Below are 20,710 nucleotides of genomic sequence, written 5' to 3' on the forward strand. Positions count from 1 at the left end.
GAGTATAATGCAGGATGTAACTCAGGATCAGTACAGGATCAGTAATGTAATGTATGTACACAGTGACTGCACCAGCAGAATAGTGAGTGCAGCTCTGGGGTATAATACAGGATGTAACTCAGGATCAGTACAGGATAAGTAATGTAATGTATGTACACAGTGACTGCACCAGCAGAATAGTGAGTGCAGCTCTGGGGTATAATACAGGATGTAACTCAGGATCAATACAGGATCAGTAATGTAATGTATGTACACAGTGACTGCACCAGCAGAATAGTGAGTGCAGCTCTGGAGTATAATACAGGATGTAACTCAGGATCAGGATCAGTAATGTAATGTATGTACACCGTGACTCCACCAGCAGAACAGTGAGTGCAGCTCTGGAGTATAATACAGGATATAACTCAGGATCAGTACAGGATAAGTAATGTAATGTATGTACACAGTGACTGCATCAGCAGAATAGTGAGTGCAGCTCTGGAGTATAATACAGGATGTAACTCAGGATCAGGATAAGTAATGTAATGTATGTACGCAGTGACTGCACCAGCAGAATAGTGAGCGCAGCTCTGGAGTATAATACAGGATGTAACTCAGGATCAGTGCAGGGTAAGTAATTCTGCCCTCTAGGCACGTACCCATGCTGGCGATGATACTATGCACTGGCAGCCGGGACGGTTCTCCGCATATCCCTCTCCCTTTCCTTTTCTGTTTCTCTTCTTGTTTGAAGATGAATGCAGAATTTTCCTCCTTGGTGATATTAATATAGAAGCACGTGTCGGAGCTGGCCATGATGTGCCGGGGCCCGGGGTTAAGTGATATACTTTTATTGTCCTCTCGCCTTACGCCTATCAAGCACACCCCATACCTAGTACACAAATGAAAAGTTTGAAATAAGAATCAATGCAAGGAAGTGAAATACATACTAACTTAATACTCATTGGCATTAAAGGAACACTCCACCCTGTGTCTCTGCATTTTTTCCAAACAGCGCCACCCTTGTACATGGACTGTTTTTGGTATTGCAATCAAGTGATTGTGGCAGAGCAGCAATATCAGACAAGACCCAAAGACAAAGAATGCCAAAAGAAACAAAAAAAAACAAACTTTTTTTAATCTCAGAGGACCCTTTTAATACAGATTCTGCTTCTCTTTGGTGATGCCATACCATGGGTGCGGTTCTGTAACAATCTCATCATTATAATAAAGGATAAAAGTCCTTACTTCTTATGGGCATGGAAAGCCGCGTATGTGAAACTCTTTCCTGCGTACTCCATGAAGAACTTGCTGTCTCCCATGCGGATATGATAGACTTCGTTGCCCGAGCATCGGCCATACATTCTCTGCCACTGCTCCGGGGACTGCTGGCCTTCCCTGAATGTGCAGATCACAGGAATGAAAAGCTTCATCATCAACTCAATATTACAGTAGTAGAGCACAACTGGGCGTCTTCCAGACTGACAGATCAACAAAGAAATTGAAAAACTCTGTAGGGGCTCAATGAGTGCTCAGCCAAATGTTGGTAACTGATATAATTATGATTGCATACACCCACCACTAGGGGGAGCTCACTACATATATATTTATATACACTGCTCAAAAAAATAAAGGGAACACTTAAACAACAGAATATAACTCCAAGTAACTCAAACTTCTGTGAAATCAAACTGTCCACTTAGGAAGCAACACTGATTGACAATCAATTTCACATGCTGTTGTGCAAATGGAATAGACAATAGATAGAAATTATTGGCAATTATCCAGACACCCTCAATAAAGGAGTGGTTCTGCAGGTGGGGCCACAGACCACATCTCAGTACCAATGCTTTCTGGCTGATGTTTTGGTCACTTTTGAATGTTGGTTGTGCTTTCACACTCGTGGTAGCATGAGACGGACTCTACAACCCACAGAAGTTGCTCAGGTAGTGCAGCTCATCCAGGATGGCACATCAATGCGAGCTGTGGCAAGAAGGTTTGCTGTGTCTGTCAGCATAGTGTCCAGAGGCTGGAGGCGCTACCAGGAGACAGGCCAGTACACCAGGAGACGTGGAGGGGGCCGTAGGAGGGCAACAACCCAGCAGCAGGACCACTACCTCCACCAAGTAGGAACAGGAGGAGCACTGCCAGAGCCCTGCAAAATGACCTCCAGCAGGCCACAAATGTGCATGTGTCTGCACAAACGGTTAGGAACCGACTCCATGAGGGTGGTATGAGGGCCCGACGTCCACAGATGGGGGTTGTGCTCACAGCCCAACACTGTGCAGGACGCTTGGCATTTGCCACAGAACACAAGGATTGGCAAAGTCGCCACTGGCGCCCTGTGCTCTTCACAGATGAGAACAGGTTCACACTGAGCACATGTGACAGATGTGACAGAGTCTGGAGACGCCATGGAGAGCGATCTGCTGCCTGCAACATCTTTCAGCATGACCGGTTTGGCAGTGGGTCAGTAATGGTGTGGGGTGGCATTTCTTTGGAGGGCTGCACAGCCCTCCATGTGCTCACCAGAGGTAGCCTGACTGCCATTAGGTATCGAGATGAGATCCTCAGACCCCTTGTGAGACCATATGCTGGAGCGGTTGGCCCTGGGTTCCTCCTAATGCAGGACAATGCCAGACCTCATGTGGCTGGAGAGTGTCAGCAGTTCCTGCAAGATGAAGGCATTGAAGCTATGGACTGGCCCGCCCGTTCCCCAGACCTGAATCCGATTGAGCACATCTGGGACATCATGTCTCGCTCCATCCACCAACGTCACGTTGCACCACAGACTGTCCAGGAGTTGGCGGATGCTTTAGTCCAGGTCTGGGAGAAGATCCCACAGGAGACCATCCGCAACCTCATCAGGAACATGACCAGGCGTTGTAGGGAGGTCATACAGTCACGTGGAGGCCACACACAATACTGAGCCTCATTTTTACTTGTTTTAAGGACATTACATCAAAGTTGGATCAGCCTGTAGTGTGTTTTTCCACTTTAATTTTGGGGGTGACTCCAAATCCAGGCCTCCATTGGTTAATAAATTTGATTTCCATTGATGATTTTTGTGTGATTTTGTTGTCAGCACATTCAACTTTCTACAGAACAAAGTATTCAATGAGAATATTTCATTCATTCAGATCTAGGATGTGTTATTTGAGTGTTCCCTGTATTTTTTTGAGCAGTGTAATTACCACTAGGGGGAGCTAACTACATATAGATTTATAAACCCACCACTATGGGGAGCTCAGTATATACCGATTTATACAGCCACTCCTATGGGCGGGGAGCTCATTACATACAGATTTATATAGTTACCACTAGGGGGAGCTCACTACATATAGATTTATACAGCCACCACTAGGGGGAGCTCACTACATAGAGATTTATATACAGTCACCACTGGGGGACGCTGACTACATGCAGATTTTATATAGCCAATACTAGAGGGAGCTCACTACATAAAGATTTATATACAGCCACCACTAGGGGGAGCTCACTACATACAGATTTATATACAGCCACCACTAGAGGAAGCTGACTACATATCAATTTATACAGCCACCACTAGAGGAAGCTGACTACATATCAATTTATACAGCCACCACTAGAGGAAGCTGACTACATATCAATTTATACAGCCACCACTAGAAGAAGGAGCTCACTACATATAGATTTATATACTGCTACCACTAGGGGCAGCTCACTGCATACAGATTTATACAGCCACCACTAGGCAGGACTCACTACTTACAGATTTATACAGCCACCACTATGGAGAGCTCACAGCATACAGATTATTACAGCCACCACTAGAGGGAGCTCACTACATACAGATTTATACAGCAACTACTAGGAGGAGCTCAGTACATACAGATTTATACAGTAACCACTAGGAGGAGCTCAGTACATACAGATTTATACAGTAACCACTAGGGAAAGCTTACCACATTATGATTTATTCAGCCATAACTAGGTGGAACTCACTACAAATAGATCTATACAGCCACCACTAGGGGGAGCTCACGGTATACAGAGCTATACAGACACCACTAAAGGGAGCTCACTACATATAGATTTATATAGCCACCACTAGAAAGAGCTCACTACATGCAAAATTATACAGCCACCACTAGAGGGAGCTCACTGCATATAGAGTTATACAGCCATCAAAAGTGAGAACTCACCACTTACAGATTTATACAGTCACCACTACGGAGAGCTCACGGATACAGATTATAACAGTCACCACTAGGAGGAGCACAATGCATACAGATTTATACATCCACCACCAGGGGACGCTCACTACATTCAGATTTATACATCCACCACTAGGAGGAGCTCAATGCATACATATTATTACAGCCACCACTAGGGGGAGCTCAGTACATACAGATTTATGTAGCTGCCATGAAGGAGGCAAGGGAAACAGTTTAGTATTGGCCCCCTCCTGTCATTGACTATACAGTGCCTGCAGTAAGGTAACCCATTTAACTCTTTCCTCTCCAGGGAGTCTATGGCTGTTCAAGGCCTCAAACCTTCCCAGAAAGGATGAGTAGGAAAGGTCTGATCTTCCGTATAATCCCATCACAAACCCCCTTACATGTTATGATGAGAGATTTATGGAGACCTGATGTAATGTCCTCCGCAGTGTATCTGCACTCTGCTTTCTAGGTCAGCTGCAGTGAGCTGTACAGAGGGGGCATCTGCGGATACATTTCTGGATATGTAATATTAAAGCAATATTCATCATTTACATGGCGCTTGGAGTAAGACATAATAAGAGTATCATATTACAAGGCAAATCAATCATTAGCCAGGGGTCATCTCATCAGTACCACCCCGTCCATACATCCTATTAGGACATTTGAGGAGTTTGTCCTCCACTCAGGAATCTCCACTGACTTGCAGTAAACGATAATCATTGTGGGCTTCTTGGGAGCAGATTTGGGGGTCAAATACATTCGGACCTTTTTAAAATATGTCACATCTCATATGAATAATTAATCCCCTGTTTACACTAGAGATATATCTGGACACTACCACCTCCTTGCCTGCAGATGTCTCCCTTGCACACATCCACCTCTGTATATAGAGGTCACTCTTTCACACACTTCTCTCAATCCAGAAACTTCTCAGGAAAATAAAAGGATTGAACATTAATACAATAATTTGACGTTGTCTGATGTATAAAATCAAATCGCTAAAGCTCCAAGATATACAATACACCAACAATAAAACCTGACTGCAGATATCCTTTAAATCATTCAAAAGGGAATTGACAGTGTGATCTACGTAGATCTACACCTTGTGTCTGTGAAGGGGTCATAGCATAATATATACAGTATATATATGTGGTATCCCATAAAGTGGCCATCTCCATGGGATAGCGGGTATATAGAGTGTTCCATGCAATTACTATGATTTCTGTGTAAACTGTATGTTGTAACATATTGTGGGAACTGCTGAAGGCAGCACTAAAAGGGTTAATCTGCCCCACAGAGGCTTGTTCATGTGACCTGGCTCTGCTTGGTATGCAGCAGCTTCTGGAAAGGGCTGGAACAAACTCCCCTGTATATGTATGTATGTAGGTATGTACACAAATATATATATATATATATATATACACACACTGATATAAACTTACTGCCCCCTTGAGGTATGAACAAGAAGTGTGATGAGAGTGGAGGTGGCAGGGCACACACAGTTTAATGCCAACATGGCATACTTGAACTCTTCTTCACAAACCACATGATCTGAAATAAAAAAAATAAAGAAAAAAACATTAGAAATTGTTAAAACACATACCTTAAAGGAAGATTCTCTCCTCATTGGAAGGAAGTCTAATCTTTCTGTACTCCTGAATATATCCCGCCCAACCAGTCCCTGGACCACCACCACCATTTTTGCAGAAGGACCTGTCAGAAAATATTCAATTTCTCTGCAGCGCCACCACAAGGGGAGTGCTGCATTGCATTGTGCCCACTAAGATCAATAGTCTGCCCACATATTGCACGGATTTGCTTGGTCTTCCACAGACTTTTTTAAATGTCACTCTGGCTAATAGATGTGGATTCTCCAAGTCTCGTATGACCATTACCAGAGTATTTGAGATTTCCCCGAGGTTCCCAGAGTATACGAGATTTCCCAGAGGTTCCCAGAGTATACGAGATTTCCCCGAGGTTCCCAGAGTATACGAGATTTCCCCGAGGTTCCCAGAGTATACGAGATTGCCCCGAGGTTCCCAGAGTATACGAGATTGCCCCGAGGTTCCCAGAGTATACGAGATTGCCCCGAGGTTCCCAGAGTATACGAGATTGCCCCGAGGTTCCCAGAGTATACGAGATTGCCCCGAGGTTCCCAGAGTATACGAGATTGCCCCGAGGTTCCCAGAGTATACGAGATTGCCCCGAGGTTCCCAGAGTATACGAGATTGCCCCGAGGTTCCCAGAGTATACAAGATTGCCCCGAGGTTCCCAGAGTATACAAGATTGCCCCGAGGTTCCCAGAGTATACGACATTGCTCAGGGGTTCCCAGAGTATACGAGATTGCCCCGAGGTTCCCAGAGTATACGAGATTGCCCCGAGGTTCCCAGAGTATACGAGATTGCCCCGAGGTTCCCAGAGTATACGAGATTGCCCCGAGGTTCCCAGAGTATACGAGATTGCCCCGAGGTTCCCAGAGTATACGAGATTGCCCCGAGGTTCCCAGAGTATACGAGATTGCCCCGAGGTTCCCAGAGTATACGAGATTGCCCCGAGGTTCCCAGAGTATACGAGATTGCCCCGAGGTTCCCAGAGTATACGACATTGCTCAGGGGTTCCCAGAGTATACGAGATTGCCCCGAGGTTCCCAGAGTATACGAGATTGCCCCGAGGTTCCCAGAGTATACGAGATTGCCCCGAGGTTCCCAGAGTATACGAGATTGCCCCGAGGTTCCCAGAGTATACGAGATTGCCCCGAGGTTCCCAGAGTATACGACATTGCTCAGGGGTTCCCAGAGTATACGAGATTGCCCCGAGGTTCCCAGAGTATAAGAGATTGTTCAGGGGTTCCCAGAGTATACGACATTGCCCCGAGGTTCCCAGAGTATACGAGATTGCCCCGAGGTCCCCAGAGTATACGACATTGCTCAGGGGTTCCCAGAGTATACGAGATTGCCCCGAGGTTCCCAGAGTATACGAGATTGCCCCGAGGTTCCCAGAGTATACGACATTGCTCAGGGGTTCCCAGAGTATACGAGATTGCCCCGAGGTTCCCAGAGTATACGAGATTGGCCCGAGGTTCCCAGAGTATACGACATTGCTCAGGGGTTCCCAGAGTATACAAGATTGCCCCGAGTTTCCCAGAGTATACAAGATTGCCCCGAGGTTCCCAGAGTATACAAGATTGCCCCGAGGTTCCCAGAGTATACGAGATTGCCCCGAGGTTCCCAGAGTATACGACATTGCTCAGGGGTTCCCAGAGTATACGAGATTGCCCCGAGGTTCCCAGAGTATACGAGATTGCCCCGAGGTTCCCAGAGTATAAGAGATTGCTCAGGGGTTCCCAGAGTATACGACATTGCCCCGAGGTTCCCAGAGTATACGAGATTGCCCCGAGGTCCCCAGAGTATACGACATTGCTCAGGGGTTCCCAGAGTATACGAGATTGCCCCGAGGTTCCCAGAGTATACGAGATTGCCCCGAGGTTCCCAGAGTATACGAGATTGCCCCGAGGTTCCCAGAGTATACGAGATTGCCCCGAGGTTCCCAGAGTATACAAGATTGCCCCGAGGTTCCCAGAGTATACGAGATTGCCCCGAGGTTCCCAGAGTATACGAGATTGCCACGAGGTTCCCAGAGTATGCGAGATTGCCCCGAGGTTCCCAGAGTATACGACATTGCTCAGGGGTTCCCAGAGTATACGAGATTGCCCCGAGGTTCCCAGAGTATACGAGATTGCCCCGAGGTTCCCAGAGTATACGAGATTGCCCCGAGGTTCCCAGAGTATACGACATTGCTCAGGGGTTCCCAGAGTATACGAGATTGCCCCGAGGTTCCCAGAGTATACGACATTGCTCAGGGGTTCCCAGAGTATACAAGATTGCCCCGAGGTTCCCAGAGTTTACAAGATTGCCCGAGGTTCCCAGAGTATACGAGATTGGCCCGAGGTTCCCAGAGTATACGAGATTGCCCCGAGGTTCCCAGAGTATACGAGATTGCCCCGAGGTTCCCAGAGTATACGAGATTGCCCCGAGGTTCCCAGAGTATACGAGATTGCCCCGAGGTTCCCAGAGTATACGAGATTGCCCCGAGGTTCCCAGAGTATACGAGATTGCCCCGAGGTTCCCAGAGTATGCGAGATTGCCCCGAGGTTCCCAGAGTATACGACATTGCTCAGGGGTTCCCAGAGTATACGAGATTGCCCCGAGGTTCCCAGAGTATACGAGATTGCCCCGAGGTTCCCAGAGTATACGAGATTGCCCCGAGGTTCCCAGAGTATACGACATTGCTCAGGGGTTCCCAGAGTATACGAGATTGCCCCGAGGTTCCCAGAGTATACGACATTGCTCAGGGGTTCCCAGAGTATACAAGATTGCCCCGAGGTTCCCAGAGTTTACAAGATTGCCCGAGGTTCCCAGAGTATACGAGATTGCCCCGAGGTTCCCAGAGTATACGAGATTGCCCCGAGGTTCCCAGAGTATACGAGATTGCCCCGAGGTTCCCAGAGTATACGAGATTGCCCCGAGGTTCCCAGAGTATACGAGATTGCCCCGAGGTTCCCAGAGTATACGAGATTGCCCCGAGGTTCCCAGAGTATACGAGATTGCCCCGAGGTTCCCAGAGTATGCGAGATTGCCCCGAGGTTCCCAGAGTATACGACATTGCTCAGGGGTTCCCAGAGTATACGAGATTGCCCCGAGGTTCCCAGAGTATACGAGATTGCCCCGAGGTTCCCAGAGTATACGAGATTGCCCCGAGGTTCCCAGAGTATACGAGATTGCCCCGAGGTTCCCAGAGTATACGAGATTGCCCCGAGGTTCCCAGAGTATACGAGATTGCCCCGAGGTTCCCAGAGTATACGACATTGCCCCGAGGTTCCCAGAGTATACGAGATTGCCCCGAGGTTCCCAGAGTATACGACATTGCTCAGGGGTTCCCAGAGTATACAAGATTGCCCCGAGGTTCCCAGAGTATACGACATTGCTCAGGGGTTCCCAGAGTATACAAGATTGCCCCGAGGTTCCCAGAGTATACAAGATTGCCCCGAGGTTCCCAGAGTATACGAGATTGCCCCGAGGTTCCCAGAGTATACGAGATTGCCCCGAGGTTCCCAGAGTATACGAGATTGCCCCGAGGTTCCCAGAGTATACGAGATTGCCCCGAGGTTCCCAGAGTATACGAGATTGCCACGAGGTTCCCAGAGTATGCGAGATTGCCCCGAGGTTCCCAGAGTATACGACATTGCTCAGGGGTTCCCAGAGTATACGAGATTGCCCCGAGGTTCCCAGAGTATACGAGATTGCCCCGAGGTTCCCAGAGTATACGAGATTGCCCCGAGGTTCCCAGAGTATACGACATTGCTCAGGGGTTCCCAGAGTATACGAGATTGCCCCGAGGTTCCCAGAGTATACGACATTGCTCAGGGGTTCCCAGAGTATACAAGATTGCCCCGAGGTTCCCAGAGTTTACAAGATTGCCCGAGGTTCCCAGAGTATACGAGATTGGCCCGAGGTTCCCAGAGTATACGAGATTGCCCCGAGGTTCCCAGAGTATACGAGATTGCCCCGAGGTTCCCAGAGTATACGAGATTGCCCCGAGGTTCCCAGAGTATACGACATTGCTCAGGGGTTCCCAGAGTATACGAGATTGCCCCGAGGTTCCCAGAGTATACGAGATTGCCCCGAGGTTCCCAGAGTATACGACATTGCTCAGGGGTTCCCAGAGTATACAAGATTGCCCCGAGGTTCCCAGAGTATACAAGATTGCCCCGAGGTTCCCAGAGTATACGAGATTGCCCCGAGGTTCCCAGAGTATACGAGATTGCCCCGAGGTTCCCAGAGTATATGAAAATTGCCCCGAGGTCCCCAGAGTATACGACATTGCTCAGGGGTTCCCAGAGTATACGAGATTGCCCCGAGGTTCCCAGAGTATACGAGATTGCCCCGAGGTTCCCAGAGTATACGAGATTGCTCAGGGGTTCCCAGAGTATACAAGATTGCCCCGAGGTTCCCAGAGTATACGAGATTGCCCCGAGGTTCCCAGAGTATACGAGATTGCCCCGAGGTCCCCAGAGTATACGAGATTGCCCCGAGGTCCCCAGAGTATACGACATTGCTCAGGGGTTCCCAGAGTATACGAGATTGCCCCGAGTTTCCCAGAGTATACGAGATTGCCCCGAGGTTCCCAGAGTATACGAGATTGCCCCGAGGTTCCCAGAGTATACGAGATTGCCCCGAGGTTCCCAGAGTATACGAGATTGCCCCGAGGTTCCCAGAGTATACGAGATTGCCCTGAGGAGCATACAGCTCCTATGCAGAATGATGAGTTTCTATGTTCACAGAGTACAAAAAAAATATCTGTCTATAAGACAGTAATGAGAGGAGGAAGATGGAAGAAGGGAAAAAAAGTCAGGGAGCAACTTACCTGCAAATTTGACATGGAATTTATTTTCAGGCTTCAAAATCTGCACATACAGAGGACAATTGGGGGCAAAATCTTTCACTGCCCAGGCTCTCAGGATGGTTTGATGGTCCTAAAGACATAAGGAGCAAAAGGGTTCCTGCTGCGTAGGAATATAGAAGACATTATGTACATTGTCTAGAACCGTAAAGGGATATTCCCACTTCCAAGATCCTATCCCAATATGTAGTAGGTGTAATAATAATAATATTAGCAACTCCCTCCACAATTACAAATGTAGTATAGTTCTTCTGATTCGCTATGTGTCTTCCTCAAGTGCAGGCATTTCAGGACCTTAGGCATCCATGCTTACGACCACTACCAATTAGCTAACTAACTGTAACTATATCAGTGGCCGTAACCATGGATACATAAGGCTCGCACATGAGGAAAGAGACAGCGAATCAGAAAAACTATATTACATTTCTAATTGGAGGTATTTGCTAATATTATTATTATTACACCTACTACATATTGGGATAGGATCTTGGAGATGGGAATACCCCTGCGCCGTTGTGTAATGTGGCAGGTGTGCTGGGCGACCAGAAAGTAGCACAATTTGGTGTACTTGGTGTGGTCAGAGACAGTTGTTTCAGCGCATACTAAGGATTATGGGATTTGTAATTCATGGCTGTATTCTTTAAAAGACAAGCAACAAAACCAGAAGTCACTGGTGCGACACTAGAGGAGCCTCAGAAGTCACGAAAAAGGTTATATTTATGAAAAATTAAAAAAAGGTGGTCTCAAATGGAAAATTACTTCTGGAAACTCTAAAAGGGCATAAAAGCACTATCCAGCTTGGACAACCACTTTAAGTAGAAAGATGGAGGAGTTTGAGACCATGGATGAAGCGAAGGTCGGTTCTTACCGCGGCGGTCCTGTCCACCTCGTTCCGGCTACTCAGGATAAAACAAGCTTCGGCATCGTCCATCCTGGAAGAAGGAGCCAGAAATTAATCATCTACACGCTACCAATTCTGATGGGGCCTGCAGACCAGACTATTACAGAACTATCAGCGTTTTTAAGAGGATGGCGGTGGTGGAAAATATTTAGAATCGAGCTTCTCCAGTGGACGGTGGAGTAGCTTGTCGTCAATCTCATCCTAGAAGTGATTCCTCCTGTCCACCAGGGGAGCCAAATAGCATTCAACCATCTTATCTCAAGCCTGGACTCACTTTGCTCTCATGAGGTCTTGGTCTTTGAGGGCCGACCCTTGGAGGTAGATGACCCTCTGGGACCACAGTGGTATCTGCAGAACCCGTCGGACCTGAATATCCATTTCTGTTGGGCAAAGAATAACCACGTAGTAATCCTAGAAAAAAAGTGATGGAATAAAGAAGAGAGATTAGGTTCCAAGCAAAAATAATCTAAAAAATTGTTCATTTGTAAAATTCTAGGGAATTAATCTAGAAAAAAAAGTGGGATTCTAGAAAAATTGAATTGTGGCCCACCCTGGAGGAGCAGTTAGTGAGCACAACCTCTGGAGAGAAAAAAATCAAAGGATGCCTACAGCGGATGGAAATGGAACACATTTTTGGATCTCCAGGTAAAAAAAATTGCAAGTGGTGGATGGACCCTAAAAGACTCCCAAGGATCCAGCAGCAGAACTTCAGTACCTGGAGCCGCGGATGTGCGTAGAACTCATTGAGGAAGTCCATGAGCAGGTCGATCTTGAGGGAGCTGACACATAAGACCACGTGCTTCTCCGTCTGGGCTCTGTGCCGGCTGTAGTTTCCTCCAGATTTCTGACGCTCCATCCACAAGTACACCAGCTCCTCAAACTGCCGAAACAAACGCAATATATAATATATAAGAAAACTATTCACTAGGATTCATATTAGACTCCTACTTATTGTTCCTCGCATGCACATTAGCGGCAATAGAAGTATAAACCGTGCATGCTCTAACCTAGGCAAATGTCATTGTGATGGGAGGAGGTGAGCTGTGACATCACCTATTGTGAATGGTGGATCCTGTGTTATCTACTGTATATAGAGGTGTTATCAGTCATTGTACAGGAGGAGGAGGTGAGCTGTGATATCACCTATTGTGGATGGTGGAACCTGTGTTATCTACTGTATATAGAGGTGTTATCAGTCATTGTACAGGAGGAGGAGGAGGTGAGCTGTGACATCACCTATTGTGAATGGTGGATCCTGTGTTATCTACTGTATATAGAGGTGTTATCAGTCATTGTACAGAGGGGGAGGAGGAGGTGAGCTGTGACATCACCTATTGTGAATGGTGAATCCTGTGTTATCTACTGTATATAGAGGTGTTATCAGTCATTGTACAGGAGGAGGAGGTGAGCTGTGACATCATCTATTGTGAATGGTGGGTCCTGTGTTATCTACTGTATATAGAGGTGTTATCAGTCATTGTACAGGAGGAGGAGGAGGTGAGCTGTGACATCACCTATTGTGAATGGTGGATCCTGTGTTATCTACTGTATATAGAGGTGTTATCAGTCATTGTACAGGAGGAGGAGGAGGTGAGCTGTGACATCACCTATTGTGAATGGTGGATCCTGTGTTATCTACTGTATATAGAGGTGTTATCAGTCATTGTACAGGAGGAGGAGGTGAGCTGTGACATCATCTATTGTGACTGGTGGGTCCTGTGTTATCTACTGTATATAGAGGTGTTATCAGTCATTGTACAGGAGGAGGAGGAGGTGAGCTGTGACATCACCTATTGTGAATGGTGGATCCTGTGTTATCTACTGTATATAGAGGTGTTATCAGTCATTGTACAGGAGGAGGAGGAGGTGAGCTGTGACATCACCTATTGTGAATGGTGAATCCTGTGTTATCTACTGTATATAGAGGTGTTATTAGTCATTGTACAGAGGGGGAGGAGGAGGTGAGCTGTGACATCACCTATTGTGAATGGTGAATCCTGTGTTATCTACTGTATATAGAGGTGTTATCAGTCATTGTACAGGAGGAGGAGGTGAGCTGTGACATCATCTATTGTGAATGGTGGGTCCTGTGTTATCTACTGTATATAGAGGTGTTATCAGTCATTGTACAGGAGGAGGAGGAGGTGAGCTGTGACATCACCTATTGTGAATGGTGGATCCTGTGTTATCTACTGTATATAGAGGTGTTATCAGTCATTGTACAGGAGGAGGAGGAGGTGAGCTGTGACATCACCTATTGTGAATGGTGGATCCTGTGTTATCTACTGTATATAGAGGTGTTATCAGTCATTGTACAGGAGGAGGAGGTGAGCTGTGACATCATCTATTGTGACTGGTGGGTCCTGTGTTATCTACTGTATATAGAGGTGTTATCAGTCATTGTACAGGAGGAGGAGGAGGTGAGCTGTGACATCACCTATTGTGAATGGTGGATCCTGTGTTATCTACTGTATATAGAGGTGTTATCAGTCATTGTACAGGAGGAGGAGGAGGTGAGCTGTGACATCACCTATTGTGAATGGTGAATCCTGTGTTATCTACTGTATATAGAGGTGTTATTAGTCATTGTACAGAGGGGGAGGAGGAGGTGAGCTGTGACATCACCTATTGTGAATGGTGAATCCTGTGTTATCTACTGTATATAGAGGTGTTATCAGTCATTGTACAGGAGGAGGAGGTGAGCTGTGACATCATCTATTGTGAATGGTGGATCCTGTGTTATCTACTGTATATAGAGGTGTTATCAGTCATTGTACAGGAGGAGGAGGTGAGCTGTGACATCATCTATTGTGAATGGTGGATCCTGTGTTATCTACTGTATGTAGAGGTGTTATCAGTCATTGTACAGGAGGAGGTGAGCTACAAATATTGATTTTAACGATAGGTCATTTAGGGATAGTGCTTTCCCTTTGGTGCATAGTGGCCCCTGTAATGAGCACAGAGAGCCCTGAACTCCGAAAACAAATGATGGACAGAAGACCTGATGCAAAACCTAAACCCGGGTCCCTCCAACCACAATGGTCTATAGGTCTCCTGAGGTAGAGAGGCCATTGGTCCCGTCAGGCACCAGGGTCGGGTCTGGCTCCTCTCAGGGTAATGGCCGCAGTGTGGTGACATCAGGCTGTGAGTGCCATCCTTGGCCGTACATTGTGAGCCGCAGCTTCTCCCTTCTCCATCTCTCGTCTTGCTCTAGATCTTCAGATTACTCTCACTAAATCCCAACTCCCTTTTCCTTTCTTGAGGACAGACGAGCAGTGAAACGTTCTGACCTCTTATTCTTACATTATGTCTTGGCCTCTTACTTCTTATCTAATTACCTTCTCAAGCATCTTCTCCCCAGAGGCCTCTCCTCCTCTGAAGAAGACAGTTTCTCACCCTGAAATCTCCCTACAGAGTTAATTGCATAAATTTAGACAAACATGGCTGCATTCTGCCACAAACAGCGCCACACGTATGTTGTGTGCGGTACTGCAGCTCCTCCCTAATTACTGCTGAGCTGCAGAACCACTAATGGCCTAAGAGCAAAGGTGGTGCTGTTTCTGGAAAAAAAAACAGTCACATTCTTCTAATCCGATACAAACATAACTGCATGTGTTATACGGCATCAGCTCTCATGCAGATCAATGTGTTTCTATGGTTACAGACAGAAGGTGGAGCAGAGGGAGTGGAGTCACTGACCTGAAAGACTACACTGGGTAATGGGAGTGAAAGACATGAATCTGCATAGGAGCTGGAAACACAAAACGGTAGGAGATTTTTTTTTTTATAATAAAGGCAAATTGCTCCGTCTTTAGTATTAAGATCAGTTGGAGTCCTATGCTTGGCATCTGTTTTTTCTATACTCAAAAGGACTGTGATCAGTGGGGTCCAGCCGCTGAGACCCCCACTGATCTAGGAAATGGGGGTCCCAAAGTCGAGTGTTAACAGAAAGAGACTGTGCGCAAGTGTGACCTCCGCTCCATTAACTTGTGACTGTCTGTAGGAGCCGTAGTGAGCATGTATGACCACTGATCTATTCACTTCCATTGGATTTGTAGTGAGCATGTGTGATAACCGTTCACTTCTGTGGGAGCTGTAATAAGCATGTGTGACCTCCATTCACTTCTATGGGAGCTGTAGTGAGCCTGTGTGACAACCGTTCACTTCTATGGGAGCTGTAGTCAGCATGTGTGACCTCCATTCACTTTTTATGAGAGCTGTAGTGAGCATGTGTGACCTCCATTCGCTGCTATGGGAGCTGTAGTCAGCATGTGTGACCTCCATTCACTTCTATGGGAGCGGTGAGGAGCATGTGCGACTTCCATTCACTTCTACGGGAGCTGTAGTGAGCATGTGTGACCTCCATTCACTGCTATGAGAGCTGTAGTGGGCATGTGTGACCTCCATTCACTTCTTTGGGAGCTATACTGAGCATGTGTGACTTCCATTCACTTCTTTGGGAGCTATACTGAGCATGTGTGACCTCCATTCACTGCTATGAGAGCTGTAGTGAGCATGTGTGACCTCCATTCACTTCTTTGGGAGCTATACTGAGCATGTGTGACCTCCATTCACTTATTTGGGAGCTATACTGCGCATGTGTGACCTCCATTCACTTCTATGGGAGCTGTAATGAGCCTGTATGACCTCCATTCACTTCTATGGGAGCTGTAGTGAGCGGGTGTGACTTCTATGGGAGCTGTAGTGAGCGTGTGTGACCTCCATTCACTTCTATGGGAGCTGTAGTGAGCGTGTGTGACCTCCATTCACTTCTATGGGAGCTGTAGTGAGCGTGTGTGACCTCCATTCACTTCTATGGGAGCTGTAGTGAGCGTGTGTGACCTCCATTCACTTCTATGGGAGCTGCAGTGAGCGTGTGTGACCTCCATTCACTTCTATGGGAGCTGTAGTGAGCGTGTGTGACCTCCATTCACTTCTATTTGAGCTGTAGCGAGCGTGTGTGAACTCCATTCACTTCTATGGGAGCTGTAGTGAGAGTGTGTGACCTCCATTCACTTCTATGGGAGCTGGTAGTGAGCGTGTGTGACCTCCATTCACTTCCATGGGAACTGTAGTGAGGGTGTGTGACCTCCATTCACTTTTATGGGTGCTGTAGTGAGCGTGTGTGACCTCCATTCACTTCTATAGGAGCTGTAGTGTGCGTGTGACCTCCATTCACTTCTATGGGAGCTGTAGCAAGCGTGTGTGACCTCCATTCACTGCTACGAGAGCTGTAGTGAGCGTGTGTGACCTCCATTCACTTCCATGGGAGTTGTAGTGAGGGTGTGTGACCTCCATTCACTTCCATGGGAGCTGTAGTGAGGGTGTGTGACCTCCATTCACTTCTATGGGAGCTGTAGTGAGTGTGTGTGACCTCCATTCACTTCCATGGGAGCAATAGTGAGCATGTGTGACCTCCATTTACTTCTATGGGAGCTGTAGTGAGCGTGTGTGACCTCCATTCACTTCCATGGGAACTGTAGTGAGGGTGTGTGACCTCCATTCACTTCTATGGGAGCTGTAGTGAGCGTGTGTCACCTCCATTCACTTCTATGGGAGCTGTAGTGAGCGTGTGTCACCTCCATTCACTTTTATGGGAGCAGTAGTGAGCTTGTGTGACCTCCATTCACTGCTAAGAGAGCTGTAGTGAGCGTGTGTGACCTCCATTCACTTCTATGGGAGCTGTAGTGTGCGTGTGACCTCCATTCACTTCTATGGGAGCTGTAGCGAGCGTGTGTGACCTTCATTCACTGCTACGAGAGCTGTAGTGAGCGTGTCTGACCTCCATTCACTTCCATGGGAGCTGAAGTGAGCGTGTGTGACCTCCATTCACTTCCATGGGAGCTGTAGTGAGGATGTGTGACTTTCATTCACTTCCATGGGAGCTGTAGTGAGCATGTGTGACCTCCATTCACTTCTATGGGAACTGTAGTGAGGGTGTGTGACCTCCATTCACTTCTATGGGAGCTGTAGTGTGCGTGTGTGACCTCCATTCACTTCTATGGGAGCTGTAGTGAGTGTGTGTCACCTCCATTCACTTCTATGGGAGCTGTAGTGAGCGTACGTGACCTCCATTCACTTCCATGGGAGCTGAAGTGAGCGTGTGTGACCTCCATTCACTTCCATGGGAGCTGTAGTGAGGATATGTGACCTCCATTCACTTCTATGGGAGCTGTAGTGAGCATGTGTGACCTCCATTCACTTCTATGGGAGCTTCAGTGAGCATGTGTGACCTCCATTCACTTCTATGGGAGCTATAGAGAGCATGTCTGACCTCCATTCACTTCTATGGGAGCTGTAGTGAGCGTGTGTGACCACTTTCCTATAGACAGTCCTTGGATCAGTGGTCAGACGCGCGCACTGCTGCTCTGTTAATAATGGGCAGCCTTGTTCTTGTGATCGCTGGGGTCTGAGCACATTTATCACCCATCCTGGGGAAGGTGCCACGTCTGCGGATAACCCCTTTAATTGACTCGCTAGACGTGCCAACCCTAATACCCTCATCACCTTATCGTCATTTCCACCCCACGTCTGGAGACCAGAGAGTAGTTGCAATAGATCAATGTAAGATGCAGGGGGCGCTATACATGTTTCCAGTCTGTTTAGTAACGCTTCACCTGGCATCACTAGTGGGCACCATGCCAGCCACACTGGTCATGTCCACTAGAGTGCTCCCTAAAGTAGAAGACTAATGGGGTCTTGACCTTCATATCCGGGGGCCCAAGACTAAAGTGTGGCCAGAGGAGGCGTGATAGATGGAGGGTGACAGCTTCCATCCTTCAGAGAGCGTTTAGCCCGGCTGCCATGTTCTGCCGTGTCTCCCCACCTCCTGACATCCAGTCACTGCGGAGGTGACAGGTCCTACAAGCGCCAACCGCTGGGGATTTGGAGACGGTCACCGAACCATTCAAGTAGAAATGAAGCAAAGCCGCCCGAGGAGCCGCTCAGAATCCTAAACCGATGTCCCCCACTGCTCAGGGCGGATACCTCTCATTATCCATTGTACTGTAATACTGCCCCATACAGACTATATTATAGATCTGTGCTAGCTGGTAATTTCCGCTTTCTGACTTATCCAGCATCAGTGATCAGCTGTGATCGCAGAAGAACTGGTCAGCAACTGTGTAATCTCCCTGCAGTGCCACCACAGGTCAAATGAAGTATTACAATAGTTGGGTCCTCCAGAATAGAAGAAGCTCTTTCTCGCTCATCAGTTTAATACATAATAGTCCCTAAATGAGACATCCCGTAGGGGACCTTAGAGAATTGCATAAGTAGCAATTCCATTATATTGGCATGCTACCTAAGAATGGGGAACATGAACTCTCCTAGTCCTGCATGCACTTTATAAATGGAGTCCCCTCTCATGTCGCGGTCTCTTTGCCATAAATCCCACTCGCCTCTTACCTGGAGGGGTAAGACCACCAGAGCCACGCAGATCATAATCACCACCAGGAGCTGCGAGGGCCAGATCTTGGGGGTCACATCTCCGTATCCCACCGTGGAGAAGGTGACGATGCAGAAATAAAACGATTTGAAGAGTGAAAGGTTTTCCCCGGCCCTTTCCAAATGCTGAATGCCGCACATCCTGGAAGAGAGCAGCGGGCAAACTTGTTACAAGTGTATTTAGCCTTCTATCTAGAAAGAATATATCAGCAGCAGAACTCTCTACCTTATCCTGGAGGAGTTTGTTACAATGGATCAGTGCAGGGAATGTATATGGATTGCTCTATTCACTGACAGCAAGTCAATGGTGAGAAATTGGTAAAGCATGATTAGGATTTTTCACAAAGCCCTTTTAAAATCAGGGCTGGAAGCTGCGGTGCTCATAAACTGGTATATATCAATAGCGCCACCACATGGCGCCTTTATGCATGACACGTCCCTATAATGAATATTAATCGGACTTTTCGGAATAAGCTGCTGAATAATTTGACAGATGATGAACGGAAACCAGACCCTGTAATGAGTCACGAGCCATTGTCCAGTAATTGTACAGAGCTGTGGACCCGGGGGTCCGGGACGCTGATCTGCTCTGTGCCCACCGCTCATATTATAGTCTTTTGTTACAGATGGTGAATGACTGCTGACGTAGAAGGTGGTAAACGCGACTGAAAAATGATATATCCGCTCTATATATAGCGCAGCCATAGTGCGGTATTATCGCACACAATGGGCAATATTACCTGGCGCTCTGGGTATTAATTGAAGGTGGGCGAAGACAGAATATGAGATCAACCTGCGTCAAAAGGAAACAACCGCCACATCATACACTTGCACCAAAATAGTACCCACCCCCGCAATCAATCTCAATGCAAATCTCTAAGTGCCCCCAGAACTATTGCTGCCCATCACATGAGGGCACACAGTTCCCTACATAGTGGTGCCACACCAGCCCAAAATAATGCCAACACCAAAGCACAACCCTGCTGCCCCAATAAGAGAATCTCTGACTGCTGACAGCAGCCACTAAGGGCAGCCATCTACACTTCACTCATTAGGGACTGTATGCAGGCAGCGCCTCCTAGTGGCAACTATTGGGAAACAGAATTTTAGCATTTAGCTCACTGATGAATGCAGTAGAGTATAAAGCGCCCTCTGCCCACGGGCTGCCACCATTACACTGATAATCATACACTTGTGTGGCGTGAGGAACTCCGGTCCTGGAAAAAGAGGCGCCACCTAGCTACCATTACTAGTTCGGCAGCCCCTATAACTGTACCACTGTTCTGTATCCACTGCAGCAGCCACATTAGCTGCAGCCCAGAGCACTCAGGTTACTGAGGAATTATTTGTTTCCTTGCACTGTAACCCGCCCTGTTAATAAAGCTGCGGTGTCTTTAACAGCGGGGTGTTATACATTTCCAGTAGCATGGAAGCCACATTAAAGGGAATCTGTCAGGAGCATATAAACCCCCAAACTTGTAGCTCTTTCAAAGAAAAGTCCTTCACATGGTCAGTCTGTTCCTCAGTTACTGAGAAATCAGCATTTGATTTGATATGCAAATGAGGCTCATGGACTATCGTAGATCTGAAGCCTCCGTCACTCCAGCTCTATTCCCCACTCAGCACCGCTTACTCCGCCTTGGCCGACAGCCTCTATGCTGTATGACTTAAGGAAAAGGAGCCATCAGTCAAGTAGTAGGAAGCGGTGATGAGCAGGGAATA

The 20,710-nt window shown here is 47.3% G+C and overlaps 1 protein-coding gene across 8 annotated transcripts in view; it reads right to left on the minus strand.

Moving 5' to 3' along the window:
• The window catches only part of KCNT1 (potassium sodium-activated channel subfamily T member 1), a 324,143-nt gene that overhangs the window by 38,616 nt on the left and 264,817 nt on the right, over positions 1–20,710 (minus strand). For all 8 annotated transcript variants that reach the window (XM_073640228.1, XM_073640229.1, XM_073640231.1 and 5 more), the window contains 8 exons: positions 18,950–19,130; positions 12,258–12,422; positions 11,817–11,953; positions 11,510–11,573; positions 10,606–10,714; positions 5,624–5,732; positions 1,225–1,374; positions 639–868 (listed from right to left, as the gene is read on the minus strand). In XM_073640228.1, the coding sequence (XP_073496329.1) occupies positions 639–868; positions 1,225–1,374; positions 5,624–5,732; positions 10,606–10,714; positions 11,510–11,573; positions 11,817–11,953; positions 12,258–12,422; positions 18,950–19,130 (1,145 nt within the window). The remainder of the gene's footprint in view (positions 1–638; positions 869–1,224; positions 1,375–5,623; positions 5,733–10,605; positions 10,715–11,509; positions 11,574–11,816; positions 11,954–12,257; positions 12,423–18,949; positions 19,131–20,710) is intronic.

Source organism: Phyllobates terribilis, unplaced genomic scaffold (genome assembly GCF_046119375.1).
Source record: "Phyllobates terribilis strain yellow unplaced genomic scaffold, ASM4611937v1 Scaffold_7__3_contigs__length_470593459, whole genome shotgun sequence".
NCBI lineage: Eukaryota > Metazoa > Chordata > Amphibia > Anura > Dendrobatidae > Phyllobates > Phyllobates terribilis.